Below are 24,074 nucleotides of genomic sequence, written 5' to 3'. Positions count from 1 at the left end.
GCCAAGTGTTGACGTTCAGTAACTGTTATCAGTCAGACAACAGATACGATGCAGTTCTGCTAATAGTTGGCGTCCGTGTGTCGTTCAAGAGGGGCATCGACGAACCACATATGTTGTCGTTGAATTTGGAGGACTTGTTGAAACGCTTCAGTACTTCCAAGTATTAAAAACGGACCGTCATCTCGTGAGTTATTCAGCTGATATCATCATATATACAATACATCTGACCAGTCATGGAACACGATTAGTCACACGATCTGAGACGTTGGTCTATTGCAGACTTCCATCACAGTTCATACACCCACTTACTGCTTTAATGTTTCATCTGGTGTAATTACTGTAGTTGTGTGCAGTCAGTTTCCATTTGACCTGCGGATAAAGTGGTTTGTATAATCTGGATAAATGTTTCAAACCTGTCCCATCAGCTGACTGCTCGTGTTTCTTAACCCCATGTCCTGTGACTGTTGACAAAACTGCAGAAATAAGACTTAGCTGACAACCAATCGTGGTCCAGCTTTATCCCAGTCAACCCATCCGTCCCACTATAAGAAACAAGTGGAGACTGGAGGATGGAAGGAACTGAGTAGAGAGAGGAAGAGTTTGCTACAGTGTCATTGTTGTTGAGTTTGTGTACCAGGGGATAACGGTAATGTCTCTGAATTTTTGGCCAATGGCTGAATGAGTCTGTGGACCATGTGACAGCTTGTGTGTGTGTGTGTGTGTGTGTGTGTGTGTGTGTGTGTGCGTGTGCAGGGTCGGACAGCAGCAGACTTCGACGAGCCCCTCCGGATAGAGGAAGATTCACACTGGCCAACACGACAAATGTAAGTTCATCTATTTGTTTTTCTTTTGCTAACCTTCGGTTCCTTCTGTGTGATCGAGGGCTTTTAGAATTATTGTTGAGTACAACATAACAATGGAACAATAAATCAATGTAAAGAGAAACAAATAATACAGCTTCAGCATTGAAGGCAAGTTAAACTGGTACCTGTATGTTGTTTATTTTATATTCTATTGCGTTCATATAGGATATTCAGGCAGACTGACTTGTAACTGTGATTGTAAGATATTACATGTGTTTTGGGTCACAGGTCAAAGGTAAAAGGGGGCACGGAGCTCCACATTGACATGATCAACCAGCTGAAGGAGGCTGTGGAGCTGCTGCAGGACCCCAGCAGGTGAGAGCCGACACGACGCCCGAGAATCACAACATCACGGAGCTGGTTAGCCGTAATGATACCGAAACTGTGCCTGGTTCCACACTTTACTTTGCTGGGAATTAATACGGTTTGCTAACTTTGATGTTTCCATGTCTCATTTAGCAGTTTGAATAACACTAGAACATAGTACTAAAAGCTAAACACAGTGTAAAGTGTATAAGTATTTCTAAATCACATTCATTTATTTAATAATGTATTTCTTCTGTTTATCAGAGTGAACACAGAGCAGGACGATCTGTCTGGAGTTCAGCTCTACCCGGTGGAGATGGTCACAGTGGAAGAGTCACTCAAGTAAGACTTTGTGTGTTGGATTATTTATTTTGTGGCATCAGGACACCTGAAAGTACCGTAGTTCTGGTCAACAGTTTCAGTGGTAGAGGTGTGTTAAACTAATGTGAATCACTGTAACAGTGCTGCTAGTTTAGCAGTAACAGTAGCTACTAGTGAACCCAACCACATGTTAACCCCCCCCCCCCCCTCTCCCTCTCCCCCCCCCCCCCCCCCCCCCAGTGGGCAGGACAGCGATGACGGCATCACCACACCGAAGGTACAGTGTGCAGAACTTTAAAACTTCCCTTAACTTTCAGTCGAGACGCAGCACAAAACACGTTGTCATCAGCATACGGGATGATATTAGACACCTTACTGCAATGTGACAGTGAGTAACTACCTTCAGCCGAGAGTTTGTTTTAAAAACTAAAGTTTCTACTTTCTAGTTCAACAATGTACAGAAAAACAATCGCAAAGCCCTGGTGATTTACTTAAGACCCTGTAATGACAGTAAAGTACTGCTAAGTTCTGTCTTTGATGACATGACAAATGTTTTTTATCTAGCTTGGTTGAGATAAATATTTGCAAATCTTTTTGAGGAGTTGATCGTATCTTTTTGAGGAGTTGATCGTGGTTGCATGAGTACAGATTGTAGCAGAAAATGTCACATCGATAGCGCGCTCTCTGTTTGTGTCTTTTCTTTATGCTTCCACTGTGGGACATTTTGAAATGCTGCACATAGTGGCTTTAAATGTAGTCACCGTAGTGCACTATAATACATTTTCCTTGATAAGTTTACTCACGTTATTGAGACCAAGCGCGTCGTTTTGTGTCTTTGTCCCTGTAAATTTAAGCCTGTAAGTAAACTAGGAACTATTTAAGGTAATTTAAAGCCTAAACGTTTGATGCGTTCTGTAGCAGCACATGGAGGAAGGTGGCTATGAGTTCCAGAAGAAGAGACAGATGATTCTAGAGAAGGCCAGGTTTGAGGCCCAGCTTGCATGCCGGGAGTATGAGTGGCATATGTCCATCAAGGTAAAGGTAGCACCAGACCACTGGATGTAGACGCTGTCCCACCTCTCAGAGTGAACTGTCCTCAGTCGTCCAGTGAACTGACCGTTTCCCTGTGTGTCTGTCTGCTGTCAGCGAATAAACCACACTGAGCTTTCACATGTGTCACATTTCACGTGGCAGCAGGTCACACATGTGAACAGGGTGAGAAGATGTTTATTTCTAAACGTTTCACCAGTCACTCCGTGTTCTTGAGAAACAACGAATTAGTTTGAATGAAGTCGATTTGGATGAAGTGGTGGCTGGTGAATTGAGTTTTCTTTCTGTCCTGCATGTCGGTGTGTGAAGAGTTCATCTGCAGTGACTGATATGTGATGTCAATCAGTGTCATGTTTGTTTGATAAGCAACCAGAACAGTCTGACAATGAGATTTCAGTTTTATGAACTTTATTAAGTTTAAAACGGCAACTATAAGTCGACTAATCGATACAACGTGTTGATTAGGACAACAGGCTAGCTGTTTCCCCCAGCTTCCAGTCTTTATGCTATGCTAAGCTAGGCTAATCTAGTCCTGATTCGTAATTGGAACACCGTCATGAGATAAATGTCAATCTCCTCATGTGGTGTTTGAAAAGAAAACAAATAAGCCTTTTAAACCGACTTAAACGTTTACAGCTCACCGCCCTCAAGCTGACAGTCTTCAGTGTTATACAGAAACAAACGGAGTGAAGAGTGTAGCTTTAGAAACGAGGAGAACAACACGGCTTTGTTCCCCCAGACTGGTCTAACAATGCTCTGAAGTGAAAGAGTCAACACACAGACTGAGTGTTTATCTGACTCGCAGAAAAAAATACACACAGCGGAGGATGTGAACCTACTGACTTGTACATTTAGACATCTCTTAGTTTGTTTTGGATAACGGTTACGTTCCCCCCCCCCCCCCCCCCCCCATCTCAACCCGGTATGAACCTCTGATCTGTATCTGGATTCATTATCCTTTGCATTTCCACCAGGGGTTAATAAGCGTTATCTCGATTTGACATGCGCTGTGATTAGATCTTAATATGCTAATGAGGTAGGCGGAGCGGCCGGATTCGTCAACGGGTCGATGGAAGTGATGCTGGCGTAGTAGTTCTTACTTATTCTTCAGCCTGACAGCTTGAGTTTGGTGACTCTGAAACTTGTTGGGCAGATGTCTGTCTTGTGAATAAACTCTACAGATTGCATTAGTAGCTGATGCCTCTACCACAGAGTGAGATGAGTGTGTTCACCAGCAATCTATATGAACTCAGGTGTCACAAAGCTCTTTTTCCTGATCCAGATCAGAAACACAGTCACAGATCAGATGTTACTACAAGGTGCAAATGGGGGTGAGATGTGAGAATTTCCCTGCAGAGTCATTTTTAAATTGACTTTGATCAGACTGTCTTTGTACAAATCTAATCCACTTAAATTCTGTTAAATTCAAGACGTCTCAAGTGTCTTAAAGAGTGCAGTCTTAAGTCTGCTGGTTATATAAGTTGAGTGATGGTTAAAGACAGAGGAGGGAGGCAAAGAGTGCTGCTGTCTTTGAGCCAATTTGGAGGTTAACTTTAGATCCCTGAACTCCTTGCATGTGTTTCTCTGTACTTTATATCTCCGTGGAGTCGTTTGTAAGTCTGTATGTCTTTGCAAACATCTCCCACACGAAGCACAAGACTTCAGCATCTGTTCAATGAATTATGCTTACATTGTTTGTTGATGACACCGCGTACTTATCCGTGTTCTTTCCATTTCTGTTGCTGCAGCGTCATGACAGATCTCCAGCCAGCGGACCTCCAGCCTTCTCCAGCCCGGTGTTTGGACTGAAGCCCCGTTCAGGTGAGTTGGATCTGGGCTAAGAGGGTGGACCAGATACCTGGGCTACCAGACTTAGAGGTGGATTCACAGGCTCTGAACAGTGTGGCTGTGAAAACAGTTCCATGCTGATGAGGTGTACTTCATTTGTTGGCTGTGTCGATGATAATAACAATCCTGGACATTGCAAAGTCCAAGAACTATATTCATACACAGTTTGTATTTTTCAGGAGCTTTAATGGACGCTCAGAATAAACCATATTTTTGTCGCTGAACACCTGCCTTGACATTGACACAGTGGTGAAAGAAGTGCTCAGATCTTTTATTTCAGTAAAAGTAGTAAAAAGTGCAATATTTGCCTCTGAGATGTAATGGAGTAGAAAGCAACAGAAAATGGAAATATGCAAGTGAAGTACAAGTCCCTCAGAATTGCACTTAAGTACAGTACTCTGTAAATGTACTTGGTTACACTCCACCTCTGGACTGTTGTCATTTTTCAAGATTCTCTACCAGCCAGGGTATTTGCATTTTTTTGCACTTTTAATGAGGCATCTGAAAAGTCTGCTTCCTTGACAATCCCGGACCACGATATGAAGGTGACCATCCTGAATCAGGGCTAGTTTCAACACAAGCTAACCCAGAGTTGGTGCAGGCATACAGGGAATACTAATACCGCTGTGTCTGTAGAATCATAGCAAACTTCAGTCCCATGCTTTATTTGTTTTATTTGTTAGAGCTAGCAGCCATCCAGCCTTTGTTTGCTAGCTGTTACCAGTGTGTGAAATGTTGCTAACTGCTAATGAAGCTAACAAGATGCTAACAGCATGTCATGGTGATCTCTATGTGAACTGCCACTAATATTTATTTTGTTTTTGTGCCGTTTTGTGTTACGTGTTTTCATCTCTCCCTTTTGACATTTTCTTTTTCTGATTTACATGTTTTTTTCATTTCTCCCTCCACTGATCTGCTGCATGACTTTTAATGTGAAAATCATCTGATCTAATCTGCATGCATGTCTGTTACTTGTTTAAATACCATTGATCTTTTTTTTCCCTTAAAAACCACTATTTCGGGACTTCTTTCCTGGTGATATTGGTGTTTTTTGGGGTGTGTTTTCGTGGAATGACCTTTGCCTTGCTGTACTTGATTCACCATTGGTGCCCCACCTCCCTGCACTACACGCTCCACGCCCACTTCCTGCGTCTCCCTGACCACTCACACTTCCTGGTTGTAGCTCCGCCCTCGCTGCCCTGCTCGCCACCTCCTTCCTGTCTCGCCCCCTCCCTCCTCTCACAGGCCTCACCCTGCCATAGAGACAAGCCTCGTAGCCATGATGACGGAGGCATGCACAGCCGCGGTAGGTTTCCACTTCTTTTAACTAAGTATCCTCGGAGGCTGCAGAGTCAGATCACACACCTGGACTCAGGTGTTCGCTGACAGCCTCTCTTTCAAACTTCTCCACCAACGTTTTGGGAGGTTTTTTTCAGCGTTTATCCCTAATTTCTTTGTGTTCTGGACGATCAGGTAGAAAGTTATTCTTTGACGACCTGTTTCAGCGGCCAGTTGAAGCAATGATCAGGTAGTTCACAGTTAGCTTAGCTTAGCATAAAGACTGGAAACAGGAAGAAACGCCACGAAGGAGGAAATTTCTTTTATAGTTATAAGATTTTAGTTGCTTTATCATTTTAACTCCTATATGATATTCCAATAATCTTCCTATGAAGACAGAAAGCATACAGAGTCTTAACAGTGATTGGTTGTGTGTTCGTGTCTCTTACTCACAGCGCCTCCTTCTGGACAGGATTGACATCGCGATAAGTCCGATTTCTTTTGGAGTCTACTACCAGTGTGTGTTTTCTCTGCCTTAGACCATAGGTTGGGGTGTTTTAGATTACTGCTGTGTGTGTGTGTGTGTGTGTGTGTGTGGTGGTGGCAGCCACTGATCAAAGAGGAGCTTTACCGCGTGCTACTTTCATCTCCAGCTGTTTGTATAGATGTGTGTGTGTGGTTGCTGTAGATGCACATGGTAAAAGTTCTATTCAGTGTGTGTCTGTGTGTCAATTACTACAAAAGTGTGGTCACACACACACACACACACACACAGGCTTTGAAGCTCACCAGAATGTGTGAGCATAAAGTTTCTGGAGAGGAGCAAACACAGGGTGTGTGTCTGAAATGATCTAAATCCAACAATGTAAAAATAGAAAAGCCAACTTGTATATGTCAAAGTAAAGTAAATTTGACTTGCATCTTAAAAAAAATGTTTTTTCTTGGTACACTTTTGTTTTGTTTTATACAACAACACACACCAGTGGCAATCTTATGTATGTTGCCACTTGTGTTGTTTTATTGCTCACCATTGGCACATGTCAAGGTTGCAGAAAAGCAGCAGTTTCATCACACGTCCGTTACTTTTTCTGTCTGTGCGGTGCATCCTGTGTGAGCTATAAACAAAAGCTATGTTAGAATTGTTTGATGTGTGTGTGTGTGCGCGTGTGTGTGTGTGCACAGCGTCTGCAATTTGAATGAGTCTGGGTTTCGTCTGTGCACATTTGTGTGTGTGTGTGTGTGTGTGTGTATTTTTAGCTCCTATATTTTAAGTGTTAGATCATTTTCCCTAAAGGAGTATCCTACTTCCACTGGAACGGAGTCTAAGATTTTAGATGGTTCACAGCCGTGTGTGCGTGTGTGTGTGTGTGTGTGTGTGTGTGTGTGTGTGTGTGTGTGTGTGTGTGTGTGTGTGTGTGTGTGTGTGTGTGTGTGTGTGTGTGTGTGTGTGTGTGTGTGTGCGTGCGTGTGCGCGCGCTCCCCGAGCTGTGTTTCAGTCAGTTGGTCCATAAAAGGCTATGATATCTTGCAGGAACTAGCAGCAGTTGTTAGCTGTTAAAGTGTTCACACACTCTTCTGAATGTTAACAAATCTATCACGAGCCCTCAGGGACTCTTTCAGTTTACTTTCCAACCACAACATGTTAAATCTGGGTTTAATTTTCATGTCAGGTCAACCTCCGATGGCAGGCTTACTGCTCACATCTGTTTCAAACACAGCATTTCATGCTAATATGCTAACATTCAACTAATGTAGCTGGTGAGCTAACCAATAACGTGCATTAGCATATACGCGACCAATAGCTCATCAAGCTAGTTGGGTAGCTAGCTCGGTAACCTGACAAAGAGTTAACGCATGTAGTTGCACCATCAACTGCTCTCATAGCTTTAAACTATTCCTCCCAGTTAATACTCCACAGGGTAGGTTCAATAAAAACTAAATGCACAAATGAATCTGTCAAATGTCACCGGAGTTGAACTCAAATCAAAAGATTTGTGTGGATTTACTTTGCTCCTGTAAGCTTCTCCACTGATCGCAGTGGCTCCATTGAAATACAGTGATTTACTTATATCTTTTTGCTGTTATAAAAGCTGACTGGACCATTGAAGTGTATGCTAAAATGTTAGCACGGAGCCCATCGTAATTCCGCATAATAACAGCTTCTTTGACCCATATTTGACCATTGGTTACCTTGAAAAAAATGTAACACAACCCACATGCTGAATATCATTGCTATGCTAAACATGAGCATGCGAACTAACATCAGAGGCAAACTAACATCAGATTGCTAATAATTAGGCGAACGCTAACTTAAACATGCTAATATTTGGATGATACACGCTGAGATCTGTATCTTAATTATCTTTAATGGCCTCCGAACAGAAGATTAAAACTTAAGATTTAGGTGACAATATGGCCTCCCCTCTTGCGCTACACTCAGGACTAACTTTATTTTTTTTTAAATATCTACACAATACTACAGTTTTTATTTCTGGTATTTAATGAGCATTGCAGTCTCACGGGGCTGCTAGAGTGGCTGTAAACTCTTAGTGTTTAAATTTTATTGGTATGGATTTTTACCTTTTTCCCCCACAGTAGTCTGACACATACTTCTTTGAGTTGCAACAGTAACAATATGTATATATCAGTCTTTCTTTCAGATGATCTCGCTGTTGCAGTGATGAGAACAGAATAAGATCAGAACAGTGTTTTACAGAGACAGTCTCCCTCTGAAGCGTTGTGTGTTTCTACATGAGCAGTTGTGTTTCAGTGTGATAACATTATGTCTAATGGTCTATAATGGCTTCAGGCCTCAGGGAGTGTGACATACACGCTCGCATCATCACTGCTGCTGACCTCATTAACAACCAATCATCACCCTGCGTGTGCGTGTGTGTGCAGTAACGGTAGTTTATCAGTTAATCTGGTGGTGGCCAGTCCTTTAAACCGGCTCTATTTAACAGGAAGTCATGAGATGATTTTAGGAAGATTAGAGAAATATGTCATAAAAATATTATGTTTTTAATCCAATAGCTGGTGGAATGAGATGCTGATTAATGTAGTTGCCATTCATTGAGTCCCAATTTAATGCAATGAAGTACAGAAAAGTGGCAAATTAAAAGAAAAGCCTAAATAAGTACAGTAAGTGTAGAAACGAGGGGGAAAAACACACCAGCAGGCCAGAAAATCTGTGTTTACCCTCAGCCGCTCCAAACAACAGCAGAAACTGAAAACAGTATGAATGTGAAGCAGGTTGTTACCTTACTGTTATAAAGCTTTTTAAAATATGAGATTAAATCACTGCTCGGATCTGGTGTTTTACTGTTACGTATCCCCTCAGCTACAGCTTTGAGTATTTTACTTAATTATTTTATTTGTGCTGTCGACACAGAAAACACCCGCTGCAGTGTTTCTAAGGCTACTGAGTTTAGGTTAGGGCTACTAACAGTAAGTTAGTCGTGGAGCAGCGGTATCGAGGTCCAGCTTGAGCCAATCACGAGCCTAGCAGCCTGTGAGCATGAGAGCCACCTAGCAGCTACGTTAGCACCACATTAGCTGCTAGGCTAGACAGACACAACCATAATAGATCTATTAATATATTTGTGATCAAATACTTATGTTCTATGACACAGACTTGTGTTTTTTTGTGTCAGAAACATCATCGACAGGCCAGCAGTGCTTGCTAACATTACTAAGCCGGTGGAAATGTTGCAAAGCTACCTAGCGACACGGTCAGTGACTGTATGAACCATGGACTGTATATAAAGCCAGCCACAAGGGGGCGATCAATACATTGAGGCTTCTATTGTAGGCAGCTGCCATGTTGTCCATCTGTAGGTTACTGATGTTAGCATTTAGCTCAAAGCGCAGCTGTGCCTCTAGTGTTGTGTCTGTCGGATGGCTCTAAATGCGATGATACCCATGAGTCTCGTGGTATTTCTGTAGAGACGAAGCCGGTCAGAGGCATCCGAGCAGCTTGGTGTGGGCAGGAGTGGTCGGTTGTACTTTTGTGTGATGTAGCGTTGCACTGTGGTGTCCTGTGAATGTGTGGAAAGAACATCCACACCACATGTCACCACGAAGCACGAGAAAGATTGTTCACTGTCTTCCCCTTTCTCCCTGCCCCCCCCCATGTTTATGGTTTAAGACGTCTGTAGTTTAGTTAAGTGCTTAGTTCAGCTACAGGGCTGTGAGGATTGTTGGCTGAACAGGCCCGCAGCGTCAAAAACACAGTAAAATCCTGCAGACTTCATGTCTTCTGCTCTTCATAACAAGAGATGAAGCTGGAGGAAACAGCTCCTGTAGCTCCTCCTGGTGGTCACTCAGTGGAACTACACAGATACAAGCTGCGTTCAGCTGCATTTGGCTGTAAAGTGTAGATTTATGTGTAAGATATGAGGAGGTGGATGGTGTGTGTGTGGGTAGTGTGTGAAGAGGCCATGCATGTTTCTCACACTCCTACTCTTCTCTCTGAGCCTGGTTTTCATTTATATGTCACTGAATCTGATGCTACTTACTAATCCTTGTTCTGATTCTTACCGTATTACTTTTACAAGCAAAAACAAATATTTTTTGATATTTTGGGAAATTCACTTTTTCTATGAGAGTTGGTTTTCAGATTGATACCACTCTCATCTCTGCACAGTAAATAATGTAGCTACAGCCAGAAGCTGGTTAGCTTAGCTTCAGCACAAAGGCTGGTGGGAAACAGCCAGCCTCAGTCAGTCCAGAGATCAATCTTGTACTTCCTTCTGACATTCTTTATCCAAGATTTTGTGAAACTGGAAATTAATTAAGTGCCTTTATTTGAGTACTGTGAGTTTTAGGAGCTGGTGTTGAAGCATCAGGTTTATCTCTGAACAGAAACTTCTGCCATCAGAATTATTTGACAGATGCTATATTCAAAAGAACTCTCTGGATGTCTCCACACACAAAGGTTTGTTTTGAACGTGTGGTCAGTCAGTCAGTTTCCAGTGTGTTGCTCTGCAGGCTGTTCTCTCAGAGAGATGAACTCCCTCCACATGACCGCTCCTGTGACAAAGCCGGAGCTAACAGTGCACTGAGCTGCATGAGTGCATGTGAATGTTGCGCTGACGTAAGCTTCCTACATCTTTTATGGCAGAAAGGCTTTTTCTGTGTCACTGAGTGCAGATGTGGATGCACAGGAAGTCACTTACTGTACGCGTGTCCACTGCTTATGCAACTGAAGCTCTTCTCACTCATTTATATCGGTAAAGGTCGGCTCAGTGGTAAAGACACCTCTCTGTATAATGCAGATGCTAATGTATAATGCATCATTTTTTTCCTCCTCAGAAGTCAGAGAACCGTCACCGGCCGATCCGTTGTGTATGTTTCAGAGATGGCCGTGTTACTGTTTAATAAATGTGTCCTTCGTTGCGGTTGTGTCCGTCTAACGCGGCCCGTCTTCTTCCTCCTTGTGTTTGTTTCAGTGTTCCTGCGGAGCCACAAGAGTCTGGAGTCTGTTGATCCTCAGTTCACCATAAGAAGAAAGATGGAGCAGCTGCGAGAGGAGCTGGAGCTCACGGAGATACTGCGAGACGTGAGGCACATTCTCCTCACTGTTCATCAATCATTAGTGTGTGTGTGTGTGTGTGTGTGTGTGTGAGATTAAAGGGTGATTCTGTAGCTCTGTCCACCAGTGCAGCCAGTTATGAAAACAATTTATTCACAACATTCCCACTATTTTGAAGAGAGATATCAAAAATGATGACACAATCTGTCAGTTGTCAACATTGACTGTGTCCCAATTTTATACTACTCATTAACATTTACTAGTTTTTTTGTCTGTAGTGTTTTCACTACTAACAGTGGTGGGAGAAGTACTCTAGTACCTCTACTACCGTGTAAGAATACTCTGTTACAAGTAAAAGTCCTGCATTCAACTTTATGTAAGTAAAAGTACAAAAGTGTAAGAGTCAAAATATATCTTAAAGTTGATGTATAAAGTTGCATGAAATGGAAATAAAGTACTTAAGTACAAATACCTCATAATTGTGCTTAAGTACAGTGCTTAAGTAAACATACTTGGTTATTCTCCACCACTGACAACTACTTCGACTACTAAGTGCACTCAATGTCAGTATTCAGACTATTAAACACAATATGAGCTATTAATGGACACCGCCCCACAATTGTTTTTTCCTCCTCCAGAGCATCGAGAGCAGACTGAAGGTTGTCCTCCCTGAAGACCTCGGATCGTCTCTGATGGACGGCGTCGTGCTCTGCCATCTGGCCAATCACATTCGCCCGCGCTCTGTCGGCAGCATCCACGTCCCCTCGCCTGCAGTGGTGCGTCTAAGTCCTGACCTCTGACCCCTGAGATGAATATTCATGATACTCTGGAACCTAAGAGCATGAAATCGGTCTAGATCTTCTGTTTTATTTCTGACTTAAACTTTTATCTCAATGTGTTTCCAGCCCAAACTCAGCATGGCCAAGTGTCGGAGAAATGTGGAGAACTTCCTGGACGCCTGCAGAAAGATTGGTCTGTCAGAGGTAAGACTTTTATACAATAACTACACTGACGACAGTGCGCCGCCTCTCTGAACTGGGGGTCGTTTTCAAGTCACTGCTCATCTCAGATTGATCTTCTATTAAAACGTGTTTGATGGTGTTATTGGAGACTGTGTTGACCACACAGTGACTGCAACAGTTTCAGCTGTTCCAAAAATAATTAGGACAAATGAGACAAGTGCATGAAGGTTCTAGAAACAACAGGAAGTTCGTTAGTGTCGTTTGCAGTGGCGGCCTTTGAAAGCCCCTGTTGTAGAGGATTGATGCATTGGAGCAGCAGAGTTTATAACGATGATGAATCATATATATAATGATGAATCAATGCAACTGATCCGTCGTTACACACTGGTCTGAACCCAGTTTGTGGTTTATTGATCAGTGGAAAGTTATCATTTATAACCAAACTGGGCTGAAAACAGTCCTGGGATTTGATCCAGCAACCGCAGACCTGGAAACACCCCCAGTTCATCAGAGAAACATCCCCGTAATCCAACATTGCACTTCGTCATCAACATGTTTTGGCTTCAGTCGATTGATTATTGATCGAATAGACATCCGTCTCTTGAACATTGTCTGGGTCTGAGGGGGAACAAGTCGTAATAGTAGTAATTACAATGCAGCTATATTATCTTGTGATGTATGTTGGTAAGTGAGGGGAAACTAAAATTGAGGATTATTGCAGGACACTGATGACGACACTAAACTGTAAACCAGATCTGGGAGGAAGGCTGATGATTCCATGTTTTTAACAGCAGACGTTCTGGTCACCTGATCAGAAGAGTTAATGTAAAATGAATTTAAAAAATAGAAATTAATTTGAGAACTTCCGAATGAAACATTTTAGTAAACGTCTTCGACTAGCCAAACATGAGAACCACTCAGCGTTCTCCCGTGACTGGTTTAATGTTCCCACCTGCCTCCTTTTTGTTCTCATCGCTTTTAAATGCGGTTGTTGATTGTTGTTGTCGACCTTTAACGCTGAATCATCATTGCTGTCATCGCTGCCTGTGGCTTCCAGCTTCCTCCATCATGACAGCAGTCGATCGAAACAGCAGCATCGGTTTCAAACAGCTGCTGTGTGTGTGTGTGTGTGTGTGTGTGTGTGTGTGTGTGTGTGTGTGTGTGTGTGTGTGTGTGTGTGTGTGTGTGTGTGTGTGTGTGTGTGTGTGTGTGTGTGTGGATACCTTCGGGGACACATTTCAGACTAAAGACCAGTAAATTGGGGACAAAAGCTGTGTCCCTAATTTGGAAGAAGATGGTTTTTTGCTCAGTGATTAGGATTCTGGAAATTCAGCCACAGAATAGTAATTTTGGGAAATTCACTCCATCGCTTTCTGGCCGAGAGTTGTATGCTAAATACAAAGTTAGAGCCAGCAGCCAGGCTTTAAGTTTTGCCCTAGCTTAGCATAAAGACTGGAAACGAGGGGAAACAGCTAGCAGGTCCACCTACCAGCGCCTCTGAAGCTCACTGATTAACACAATATGTCTTCTCTACACCAAAGTGTCAGGCTAGCTTTTTCCCCCGTTTCCATTCTTTATGCTAAGCTAAACTATTTAGCTTCATATTTAGCATACAGACATGTACTGTATCGGTCTTCTCATCTAACTCTATTAGAGAGTGAAGAACGCATTTTCCAAAATGTCAAACTATTCCGTTAAATCTGCAACAGTAGGAGTCATTAGAAAAAGTGCTCTAAATGATACAGGTGCATCATGGGTAATAGAAGTACAGTGTGTGTTTCTTTTAGTCACAGTTAAAACAACAATCATGGAGCTTCCAGCTTCTTTACAGTGAAGTATTTCCTGTTGAGTCTGAGTGAACAGGAAGGTGGCATCAATTTATTTACAGAATATATCAATAAAAAAGTGTTTCTATATATAAAAACAACACAATATATTTATAAACAGTAATACAGCAGTGCAATGGTGCAGAGTGCAAAGGGTGCTGGAATAAATACAGGATGATTAATGTAAGTTGCTTCATGTGCATTAGGTGGTTTAATGTGACTGTATATAAAGTACAGTATACAGTGTGTATTTCAAATCTAAAAGTACATCATTTACAGGTACAGTAGCTGTTAGAGTTACAGCCAACAGGGGGCCAGTTAAAGAGAGAAAATATAGTTGTATTGGTAAAGGACGGACATTTTAATTATGCTGGCTGTCGGGGCCATAAAAACATGAATATAATTTTGTGAACGAATGGTTGAAATTTTTTATCACATTATTAGGGACTTAAAATTCTACGAAAGTATTTCAGTCAAGATCGTTTGGTTGTTTTGTTGCTTTAAATGTGATTATTGAATTATATTTGTTTGTTTCATCTTTAAAACCGTGTTAATTTATTTCCTTTGTTTCATTGTTTTTGTCTTCACATTTACGAAAGATTAGTCTCGGTCTTCCCTTTGAGAGAAAGAAGGATTATTTAAAACATTTAATCCTTTTTCTGAGCTGTGGATCTGAACCGACTCGCTGACCGTTGACCTCCATCTCTGCTGCTGCTGCTTGCTGACTGTCTGCTGCCTCTGTGTGGACGTTTGCAAACTAGCTGACCTGCTAAGAGCTTCTCCGAGCTAACGTGCTAATAATAGCTTCTGTGCTAACGTGCTAATAATAGCTTCTGTGCTGGCCTGCTGCACCGGCTCTCCCATCAGCCACTCTACCCACTCCTCATCCCGGTCTGCTGGGCGAGAGAGGAGGTCAAACCTCCATCCTCCCAGTAAACATCCCTGCTCTTTGTCATGGTGGCCCCTGCCTGCTCCCCCCTCCAGCTCTCACTCTCGTCTGTGACCTTTGACCTCTGTGCTAACCTCCTGCCTTTTCTTTCTCTTTTTTACTTTCCGGCTGGATCGCACCACGTCCTCCTCCCCGCTCCTCCTCTTCCTCTTCCTCCCTCACTTTGTTTTGAATATAACTTTTTTCCTCTGAACTTTTGATGGAATGGTCTCTCTCTTACCCGTCCTCTTCATCACATTCTTCTCTTTTTCCCTCTTTGCTCCCTTAATTGCTTCGTTCCCTATGGTTTCCTTCTCTCCATCATTTTTTTATTTTTTACATCTTCTGGTTCTTCTTCACCTCTAATCTCATCCATCCTTCCTCCACCTGGTTTTTGGTTCTTCTTCGGAGAATATCTCACCTGTCTCTTCTTTTTTCCTCCTCACCTCATTTGTTTGTAAACATTTAACCTCCTCTCTCTTGATGTAACTTTTATTTAAGCTTTTCTTTACCTGCTACTTTCTTCCCTCCTTACGTGTTACTCCTCCCATCTTTGTTCCATCTTCATTTCCTCTTTTTTCCATTTTCTTTTCCTCATCTCCTTCAAATCGTATTCCCTTGTTTCCACCTCTTTCTCATTCCCTGGCTCTTTCCTCCCTTGTTTCCTTTCATCCCTCCGACCTTTGTTTCATTCCCACCTTCTGCCCTTTTCTCTTCCTCCTTCCCTTTTCCCTCGTCCTCTTTCTCATTCCCTGGCTCTTTCTCTTTCCTCTTCCCTTGTTTCCTTTTATTCCCACCTTCTGCCCTTTTCCCTCCCTCCTTCCCTTACCTACATTTATTTTAACGGGGCGATAGTCTACCCTCTGTTCGCCCTATGACATCACCCAGTGCCGCCTGCAGCCGGTTTGCGCCACAGTTCAGACGCTGGTTGCCTTGGATTCAACCTCTCCAAACAGGAAACAGGAAGCGGCAATCTCAACTCCAAACCCCGCCTCCTCCGGGGTGTCAGAGACTCCCTCATTGGTTTCTGTTACCACTCAAACCCCGCCTCCCGCCTGGCAAATCTGGGACCTTATTGGCTCGAGCCTGCTTCACGTCCTCTGTCTAGTTCTGCTGTTCGTGGCCTATAGTTGGAGCGAGCTAACGTAACCGCGGCAACAGCCTCCTGTCAGTCACCTGACAGCACCCGCCCCTCTTTCTGCCCAGGCTACGACTCCTTTGTTTAATTTTGTTTTTGCTGCATTCATGTCACGTGGGAAATATCACGCTCCAAAATAAACTAGAATGACTATTGCAGTAAGAAAAAAAAAATGATACTGTCGGTGCAAAGCTGATTTGTGAAGGCGTGGAGAACTATTTCTGCAAGATTATAATCGGATTCCATTTTAAATGTCACACTGAGAGGGATGATTTTATCTGTGAGTTGCAAACTACAACTTTAATACTTAATACTATTGTTTCTAGGTTTTGAGGAGCTTTTGTTTTGTTACTTTGTGAGAACTGTGGCTCTGAACATGACAGTGCCGATGCTGTGCTGCATTGTTTATATACTGGCGATACCAGCCGAGCTCCATACAAGTGTTTCTAGTGACTGTCAGAGCTCCATCAGACTCCAGTTCATTGCTGGTGTCTGACTGGTGGAATTTGAGGGTATTGTTGCTCTTAGACATTTGTGATGAACACAAAATCAAGCAAACAATAAAACTAAAGTGAGCACAATTCAAAAACTACTGTCATAACATTTTAATTATCCCATATGGGATTACTAAAATGTATATCATCTTTTCATCCCATGTGATACGAATGCAGCGTCAGCTACTCCTTCTTTGATTATTTTTGTTTGGTTTTACTTGTTTTACATTTTTTGTTTCTTTGCAATAAATTGACCCGAAACTTCTAACAGCGGCGGACATGTGGACCAGCAGGTTGCTTAAAGTCACTGACGTCACGACAACATGCTGCACAGCAGAGATACTCTAATCTGTGCAGGACTGAGAGGGTTTAGGTGGAGCCATGGAAACTCTTTATCTTATCCATTAAAGGATATAAACACCATGTTGGAAGAACAAGAACAAAATGAAACATTGGGCCAGTATTGACCTCTCTTTCGTGACAAAATAAATTCACTGGTCGTGTTCAGATTTGATATGTATTTATAGATAAATACTGTGTGTAGTGTGGCGGACACACGTCTCACTGCAGCCATTTGGCCCCATTATGCAGGTCTAGTGGGCAAATGGCCGTGTGTGTGTGTGTGTGTGTGTGTGCGTGTGCGTGTGTGTATATATACATACATTAGGGATGACTCTGATAGTCGATCTAAAAAGCCTGACTCAACATTCCTAATGTAGTAATCAGATCACTCACTCTCCCGCTGACTCCCTTCGCATCCCTTCGGTTTGTGGATTGCTAAAATGTGGAAAATGGAATTACGACTAAAAGTTCTATTAACAAGCACCAAAAGCTCCGTGTTAGTACCACGGACAGCACACACACACACACACACACACACTATTCTGAAACAACAGCTAAGCCACAGTCGCGCATATCTCGGCCAATAATGTTGTTTTAACAATTTTTGAAAGCTTAAACAGAAGAGAATAATAAATATGAAATGATTCGACAATCAGTCGACTCCAGGCAAGACTTGACGAATCGGATTTGATGATATGAATTCTTAATCGGGGACACCCCTAATATATACTCGGATACAGCACCTGGCTGTTGACTCATGAAGCTCTTCTCTAAATGGAAATAAATGGTGTTATCAGCTGATTTTACACAACAGATTACGGGGACAGTAGCTATGTTTACATGCACCATGCAATTTGTAAAAATCTTACAATAAAACAATGTTTGTTTACCATAGCTTCATAGGACCGAAACATTTTACAAAGATATTTTCTCTTGAACCACATGTCACCAGTCGGAGCAGAAAGCACAGCACAGTCCTCTCAGCTCTCTCAGTGTTTACGGACGTTTTGTGACGTAACCACTGTACCGTAGCTGCTGAGCTAACCAAACATCTGCTAGTTCGCCAGATGTTTGGTAGCACTACTCGACCACAGTAATGCACCGATATATAGCTCTCGCAAGCTAAAGATGACAGGTGGATCAGCCGTCTTTAGATCAGAATTAAAACATGTCCACCAAATTATTCCGAGACTACAGAACCCACTATAGAAGAGAGGAAGACCTCCAATATGGCCGCCAAATAGAACCGCTAAAGCCCATCTGTTTTGTGTGAGGCCGACGCCTCCATGAACACTTGTTAAACTTTGAGTAGAAGAGGATCTCCTGCACATGTAAAACGAGTGTCTGAGGGACGATGCCTTGAACTTTGCTAGTTGTTCCCGTGTTTCAGAGTAGCTGGACTGCAGAATAAGCACATGATTCCTGAATGGTTCAGTGGCTCACAAGTATAGAGCAACACAAAGAGCACATGGTCTTTTCTACGTTGTGATTATTAAGTGTTGAGGAGCAAACGGAAGCCATATTCTATGAATTAATGATTATTTGAATCAGTTAGTTGTTCTTTGGGGTCTTAATTTGAATGTGAATTGTTATTTAAACACAATATTTCAGAATGATGTTTTGAAACTTAAGAGAAATGTGAACTTCAATTCATCTATTTATTTACCTTTGTCCTGCTCTCTGAACTCCTCTGTATCCTGATATGCAATGTGACTGTTTGGAAACATTTGAAGGGCTTTATACACTAGATGAGTTGATGAAGTTATATATATTAATGTTATTAAGCAGTTTATCTCGGAGGGTTTGATACGTGGAGGAGTAGATTATCACCCTGTTTGTAATGTTTAGAGGAATTAGAAACTGTTGCTGGCGCCCACACTGCAACTTAATAGGAAACGGATTATGTCCTGACCATGTGAGCAGCTGATTGGCTGTTTGATTAATTCACAGAAACTGAATGAATGCAGACGTCTTCACTGGTACTTCAATCTGTGATGTTCCACAAACAGGAAATGCCTTATATTTATCACACACTGAATATTTGACATAAACCGCTTACTTATAAATGATTACTTTATTATATTTCATATTCTGTGAATTAATTATGGCAGTTGCTGCTGCTGTTGTTTGTTTGTTTTGCTTCTTTTTTCACTTTGTGCTGATGTGAATGGATTTTATGACTGATGTACGATATTTGACTGTTAAAGACTGAGGTAATAAATGCAGTTTAGGGGTGTTGTCTGTTCGACGGAGTCATTGTTTAAGATGGAGGTGGAGAGGTAGTCTGACACACGACGCCTTTAAAGGACAACGACGCGTGACAGATCAAACAAACAAGATAGAACATGTTCATCAGTGAACTTTAGAGGCTCTGGTGGACAGATGTATTTGTTTGTTTACCTTTGGACACAGGCTTGTAAAAATAAAATATATCTTATATTAATCTTTGGTTTTACAACCTAGTCCAGAGCTCTGCACCGACTTTAAGTTTAAACATTTCAACACTTTCAGCTTCTTTTACGTGTGACAAAATGACCTCCGGGTTGTCACGTGACCTAAATATAAAACTTAATTCATACTTAACAGTAGACCTAAGTGTTGTTGTTCCTGATAAGAAACACAAAACGGCAGTAATGTAGTGTATGATATATTTAGTCTATCAAAGTATGCAGATATACTCAGCCCAGATACTCAGTGTGGGCTATGGCTATCTCCTGGAGGTATGTGCCAAACTCAGTAGAAAAGTTTAGTTCGTCCATGTTTTTGCCAGAGTTTGTGTTGCTTTTTGTGTCTAAATCCTTTGTGTCTCTTCTCTGCCTCCACATCTACGCTCCTTTTGGTCCTCCATCCCTCTGACTCTGGCCTCCCAGGACAAACTGTGTCTTCCTCACCACATCCTGGAGGAGAAAGGCCTGGTGAAGCTGTGCATCACAGTGGCGGCTCTGGTGGACGATGTGTTCCCAAAACACTCCCTCCTGACGTGAGAGGCGGGTGGAGCTTCACCTGACTGACACGTACAACAAACGCACACCTGGATCAAAACCTCACTTTAAGCTGCAGCTCTGTGGTCATTCTGCATCCCTCTCAGTAACACGGTGATTTTCTTAGATGCTAGGATGCAAAATGGTGTTACGGGAACTAAAGATTTATGTGCTAGTTCATGAGAGGGAACTTCTGGGTGGAGTCAGTTTGAAGCCACACAGGTAGACTGGTGGAAGAGCCGACATGCACCAGTATTCCACTGGTTCCAGCTGATTCTCACCTTAAATATTTAGTTTTGTGTTAGTGTTAGGAGGGAGGTGTGTCAACTGAAGGGCATAAATACAACTAGGATTCAAAAGAATACACTGGTTGTACCTAAAAATATTACAAAGTATTAGGGCCACATTGACAGGACACGTATTGCTTTTAAGAAAAAATGATGAAAAAAAGTAAGAATATTACAAGATGAAGTCATAATTCTATGACATAAAACATTTTTTTAAATATTGAGATTTTTAAATTGAATTAGAAAACATTTATTTCGAGAATAAAGAAGTAGTATTACAAAGTGATTTTTTTCAGAATTATATTTTTTTCTTCAAATTACTTTCAAGACTTTTTTCTAACCTGTATTTGGGGGAAAGGGAAGATTTTAGTTATTTTCAGATTCAGTTGTAATTTTATTCAACAAAGTCATAATATTCATATTACGAGATGTGGCTTTATTCTTGTAAAATTATGACTTACCCCTGAAAATTATGATTTTTGCTATTCTGTAATGATGACTTTATTCTCATATTATTATTTTCATAAAAAATTGGATTTCATTTTTTTAAATCTGAGATTTCTTTCCTCACAACCGTGGCCCTAAAACTGTTGTACAAAATTAGGTGCAAAAAAAGTTATTTAATTACAAATTAGATTTAGAGTCTGTGGAGCTTCCAATCTGAAACACTCCGCCTGCCGCAGCAGCTTCACCTGTTGACATCACCTCGTCTTCTCTGATTTAAAAACCATCAGTTGTCTCCAGATTAGAGACCTTCTGTGCGAGGCTTTAGGTGAAGTCTAACTGGACTGAGTGAGTAAAACCAAAATGTTATAGTTTTAACATAGAGGGAGGCAACTTTTAACCACAATTTGTATTTAAACATAAAGATATTTATAATATAAGGAGAAGCTGAGAAACGTTTGAGTTGTTGTACACTTTCAAAAACAAATATGCCAAAAAATATTTTTCTCTAATATATTTTAGGTATGCTTTTTGTCTGTTTCCTAAAAGTTTTGCTGACTTTGTGTGGAGCTCTCTGCATGTCCCTGAACCAGGTCTGAGTCTGTTAATGTGCCACTGGGACACGAAATCTGTGTTTATCAAGCATCTCTGATGGATTCTCACATGTCCAGGTATTTTTTATTTTTTTTTATTTGCCCTTTTCTTTTCTACGTGGTGTTAATCTGTGTTCACTGACGGCATTTCAAGGATTTTTTTTTTTCAGTGAAACTACTTCAGCAGTTGTTTATTTGTGACGTTCAGTTTTCTAATGTGCCGAGAGAGACGCAACGTGTTCACGTCACAAAACACTCCTCGTGTCTGCATCTTCAGGCTGAAACCCCACACCATCTTGATGTGTAAATATTGATCAGCGATACAGCGAGACACTTGATAAATATCAGAGTTGTGTATTAGTTTTTCATATTTCAGGATGCGGCCGGTGCAGCGTCGGATCTCACGCAGCCACAGCTCCGGCTCAAACTGTCTGCGTTAGTTAGGATATCTTAAAAACTCTTTTTGAAACAATTTGAGTCTAAAAAACCGGACGCAATAATTACAAAATGTTAAGTTGATATCGTAGTGAAATGTTCATCACGCTGTGGTTTTTCTAACCGTCGTCCAAACCTCTGAGCTTCAGGCCGGAGCTGCTGCTGCTGCGTGAGATCAGAGAGTCTGTGACTCGGAGTCGGTTTGGGTTTACGACACTGTTCATGCTTCGTTCCACCGCCTGCTGCGTCGGCAGTATTTGTGTGTGTGTGTGTGTGTAAATGAGTTGCTAGTTGGCATGAATCCCGTGGTTATGCAGATCATACTCGACACAAAGAGCTTTTGAGGGGGCAGTAAGTAATAGTTGAACAAACTGCACAACTCACTGCAGCAGCTGAGGATGTTTCATACAGAAATCTCTGAAGCTGGTTTGGTCTTTCTTTGATCGGCATTCATTGATTTTGACCACTAGAGGAAAGTAAACGCCGCTTTAAAAGTCAGAATGATTAAATTTTCTCCCGTTTACCTTCATCTTCAGACTGACTTTTGATTTGAGTCACTTTGAGCATGAAGGCTTGTTGATTCATAATTCATAAATAGTTGAGCAGGTCTGTTTATCAGAGCGAAGGCACATTCACCAATGGAGCTAGAGAATCTGGAACTTGTAATACATTGATCTTATATATTTCTAGAAGTTAAAAGAAGAACCCTGCATGTCTCCTGCTTTATGTGGTATCTTGACACAAGATTAATATTCCATATTTCCTCGTTCAGGATGACATTGTAGCCACTGGCACATTACAAGAGCAGGCTCTGTAATGATAACAATGATCACCGGCGGAGTTAGTATTTTAATTTTTTGTTACTATTATTTAGATGGAATTTGATTATTTAGTTCTCAAAATACTACTCATACAATACTAATACCACACTGAAAATACTACACATTTCAAATGTAAATAATACATTTGGTGTCTGAATTACACCGATTCTATCGTCTTTTTGTGATTGAAAGAAAGTACATCAAAATCATACTCATTCCAAACTTTTGCACGGTTGTGACCGCTCACCTGCGTATGTTATGTTGAGAAATAAACCCCGTCATAATGATGACTCTGCGTTTACGTGCTGCCCCATCACAACCTCTGGGCGGGTCTGGCATCACATCGAGTTTCTCCCGAACAACAGAATGAAACCACAGCGAGTGTCTCGACACTCTTCAGCCAGCAGGCTTGTATGAATGAGTGATTAAGAGTCTTTGTTTCTGTACATATGACGCAGCTTGCTCTCCAAAGCTTGCGCTGCATAAAGATTCAGCAGCAAGAAGAAAATATTAAAATAAATGTTTCCACTGGATCGATTTGAACAGTTGCCAAAACAAACATTTACTCTCTTGTGATAAAAGTAAATGATTTTATTTAAATGTACTATAGCCTGTGTACATATTATTTATCACAAGGATTTCCTATTGTTGAATTAATGTATTAAAACAATTAGTGATTAGTTATGTATTTCCTGCTGTATATTTCACCTGAAAACACTCAGCAAACTAACATCTGATCAATCCACAATAGCACAGATATGATTAAACGATACATAAACGTATTTCTACACTGTGGTCAGTTTGGTGAAGTAATGACACATATTGTTTCATATACGTTACATCAGATATCTGATAACAGTATTATTTTTGCCTCGTGGTAAAACATGTAAAAGGCTTCCTAATATTATTTACATGATTTTTAAATCATTTTGATTTATTTCAAAGCGCTGAAAACCGTCTAAAAGAGATCAGGATTATAATGTCAAAGAATATGGATGCTTTTATGCATAATGGTGATTTGCATGTTAGTCATGAACATTTCTTCCTATCCACGGTTTTGTACTCGTCACATCATCACAGTCGTTTGGGGAGGAAAGCAATAAAACCAAACCGGCTGCTCCCCAGACAGAATCTGCACTTTAAACTTCTATATTTATATATCTTTGTTTTGGCAACTGAGAAAATCTTGAATCACTTTTAATCTGAAACGAGAGAATTCAAAAATGTGACGCTGGTGTAAATTGTGTAAATGTGGTGAATCAGACCTGCTGAAGCAGTGTTTTTAATGTCTTATTTTGTATATAGATATTGTCCAGAAAACAGCCTGTACTCACATTTTTGTACTTTTCTGACTGGGAGGAAATTTGTTTTTTATGTGACTTTGATGTAACATACTCTTTGTGAACCTTTTCTGTAATTTGTTGTACAGCAACTCAAATTTAAATGCATGGATTGTCCCTTTAATGTCGCCTTAACTGCTGTGAATACTGTATATAATGCACTGTATTTCTCATCACTATCAGTAAAGACCTGAACTGTCTAAATAATGCAATCACTGAGTGGAAATATGTGGAAGTCAAAACTAAAATGATTATTTAAATCAAATATTTCCATCAGCACCTTA

General features: G+C 41.2%; 1 protein-coding gene across 1 annotated transcript in view; it reads left to right on the top strand.

The window, feature by feature from the left end:
- lrch1 (leucine-rich repeats and calponin homology (CH) domain containing 1) overlaps positions 1-23,991 on the top strand; it is a 57,164-nt gene extending 33,173 nt beyond the window's left edge. The window contains exons 10-20 of the mRNA XM_079277659.1: positions 754-824; positions 1,092-1,178; positions 1,434-1,511; positions 1,731-1,767; positions 2,409-2,525; positions 4,289-4,361; positions 5,572-5,694; positions 11,117-11,226; positions 11,838-11,975; positions 12,105-12,182; positions 19,760-23,991. Coding sequence (XP_079133785.1) covers positions 754-824; positions 1,092-1,178; positions 1,434-1,511; positions 1,731-1,767; positions 2,409-2,525; positions 4,289-4,361; positions 5,572-5,694; positions 11,117-11,226; positions 11,838-11,975; positions 12,105-12,182; positions 19,760-19,873 — 1,026 coding nt within the window. The 3' untranslated portion in view covers positions 19,874-23,991. The remainder of the gene's footprint in view (positions 1-753; positions 825-1,091; positions 1,179-1,433; positions 1,512-1,730; positions 1,768-2,408; positions 2,526-4,288; positions 4,362-5,571; positions 5,695-11,116; positions 11,227-11,837; positions 11,976-12,104; positions 12,183-19,759) is intronic.
- Positions 23,992-24,074: the final 83 nt, after the last annotated feature.

Source organism: Melanostigma gelatinosum, assembly GCF_949748355.1.
Source record: "Melanostigma gelatinosum genome assembly, chromosome: 10".
Classification (NCBI taxonomy): Eukaryota; Metazoa; Chordata; class Actinopteri; order Perciformes; family Zoarcidae; genus Melanostigma; species Melanostigma gelatinosum.
Note: the sequence above shows the minus strand (reverse complement) of the source record. Positions and strands in the feature narration are given on the sequence as shown.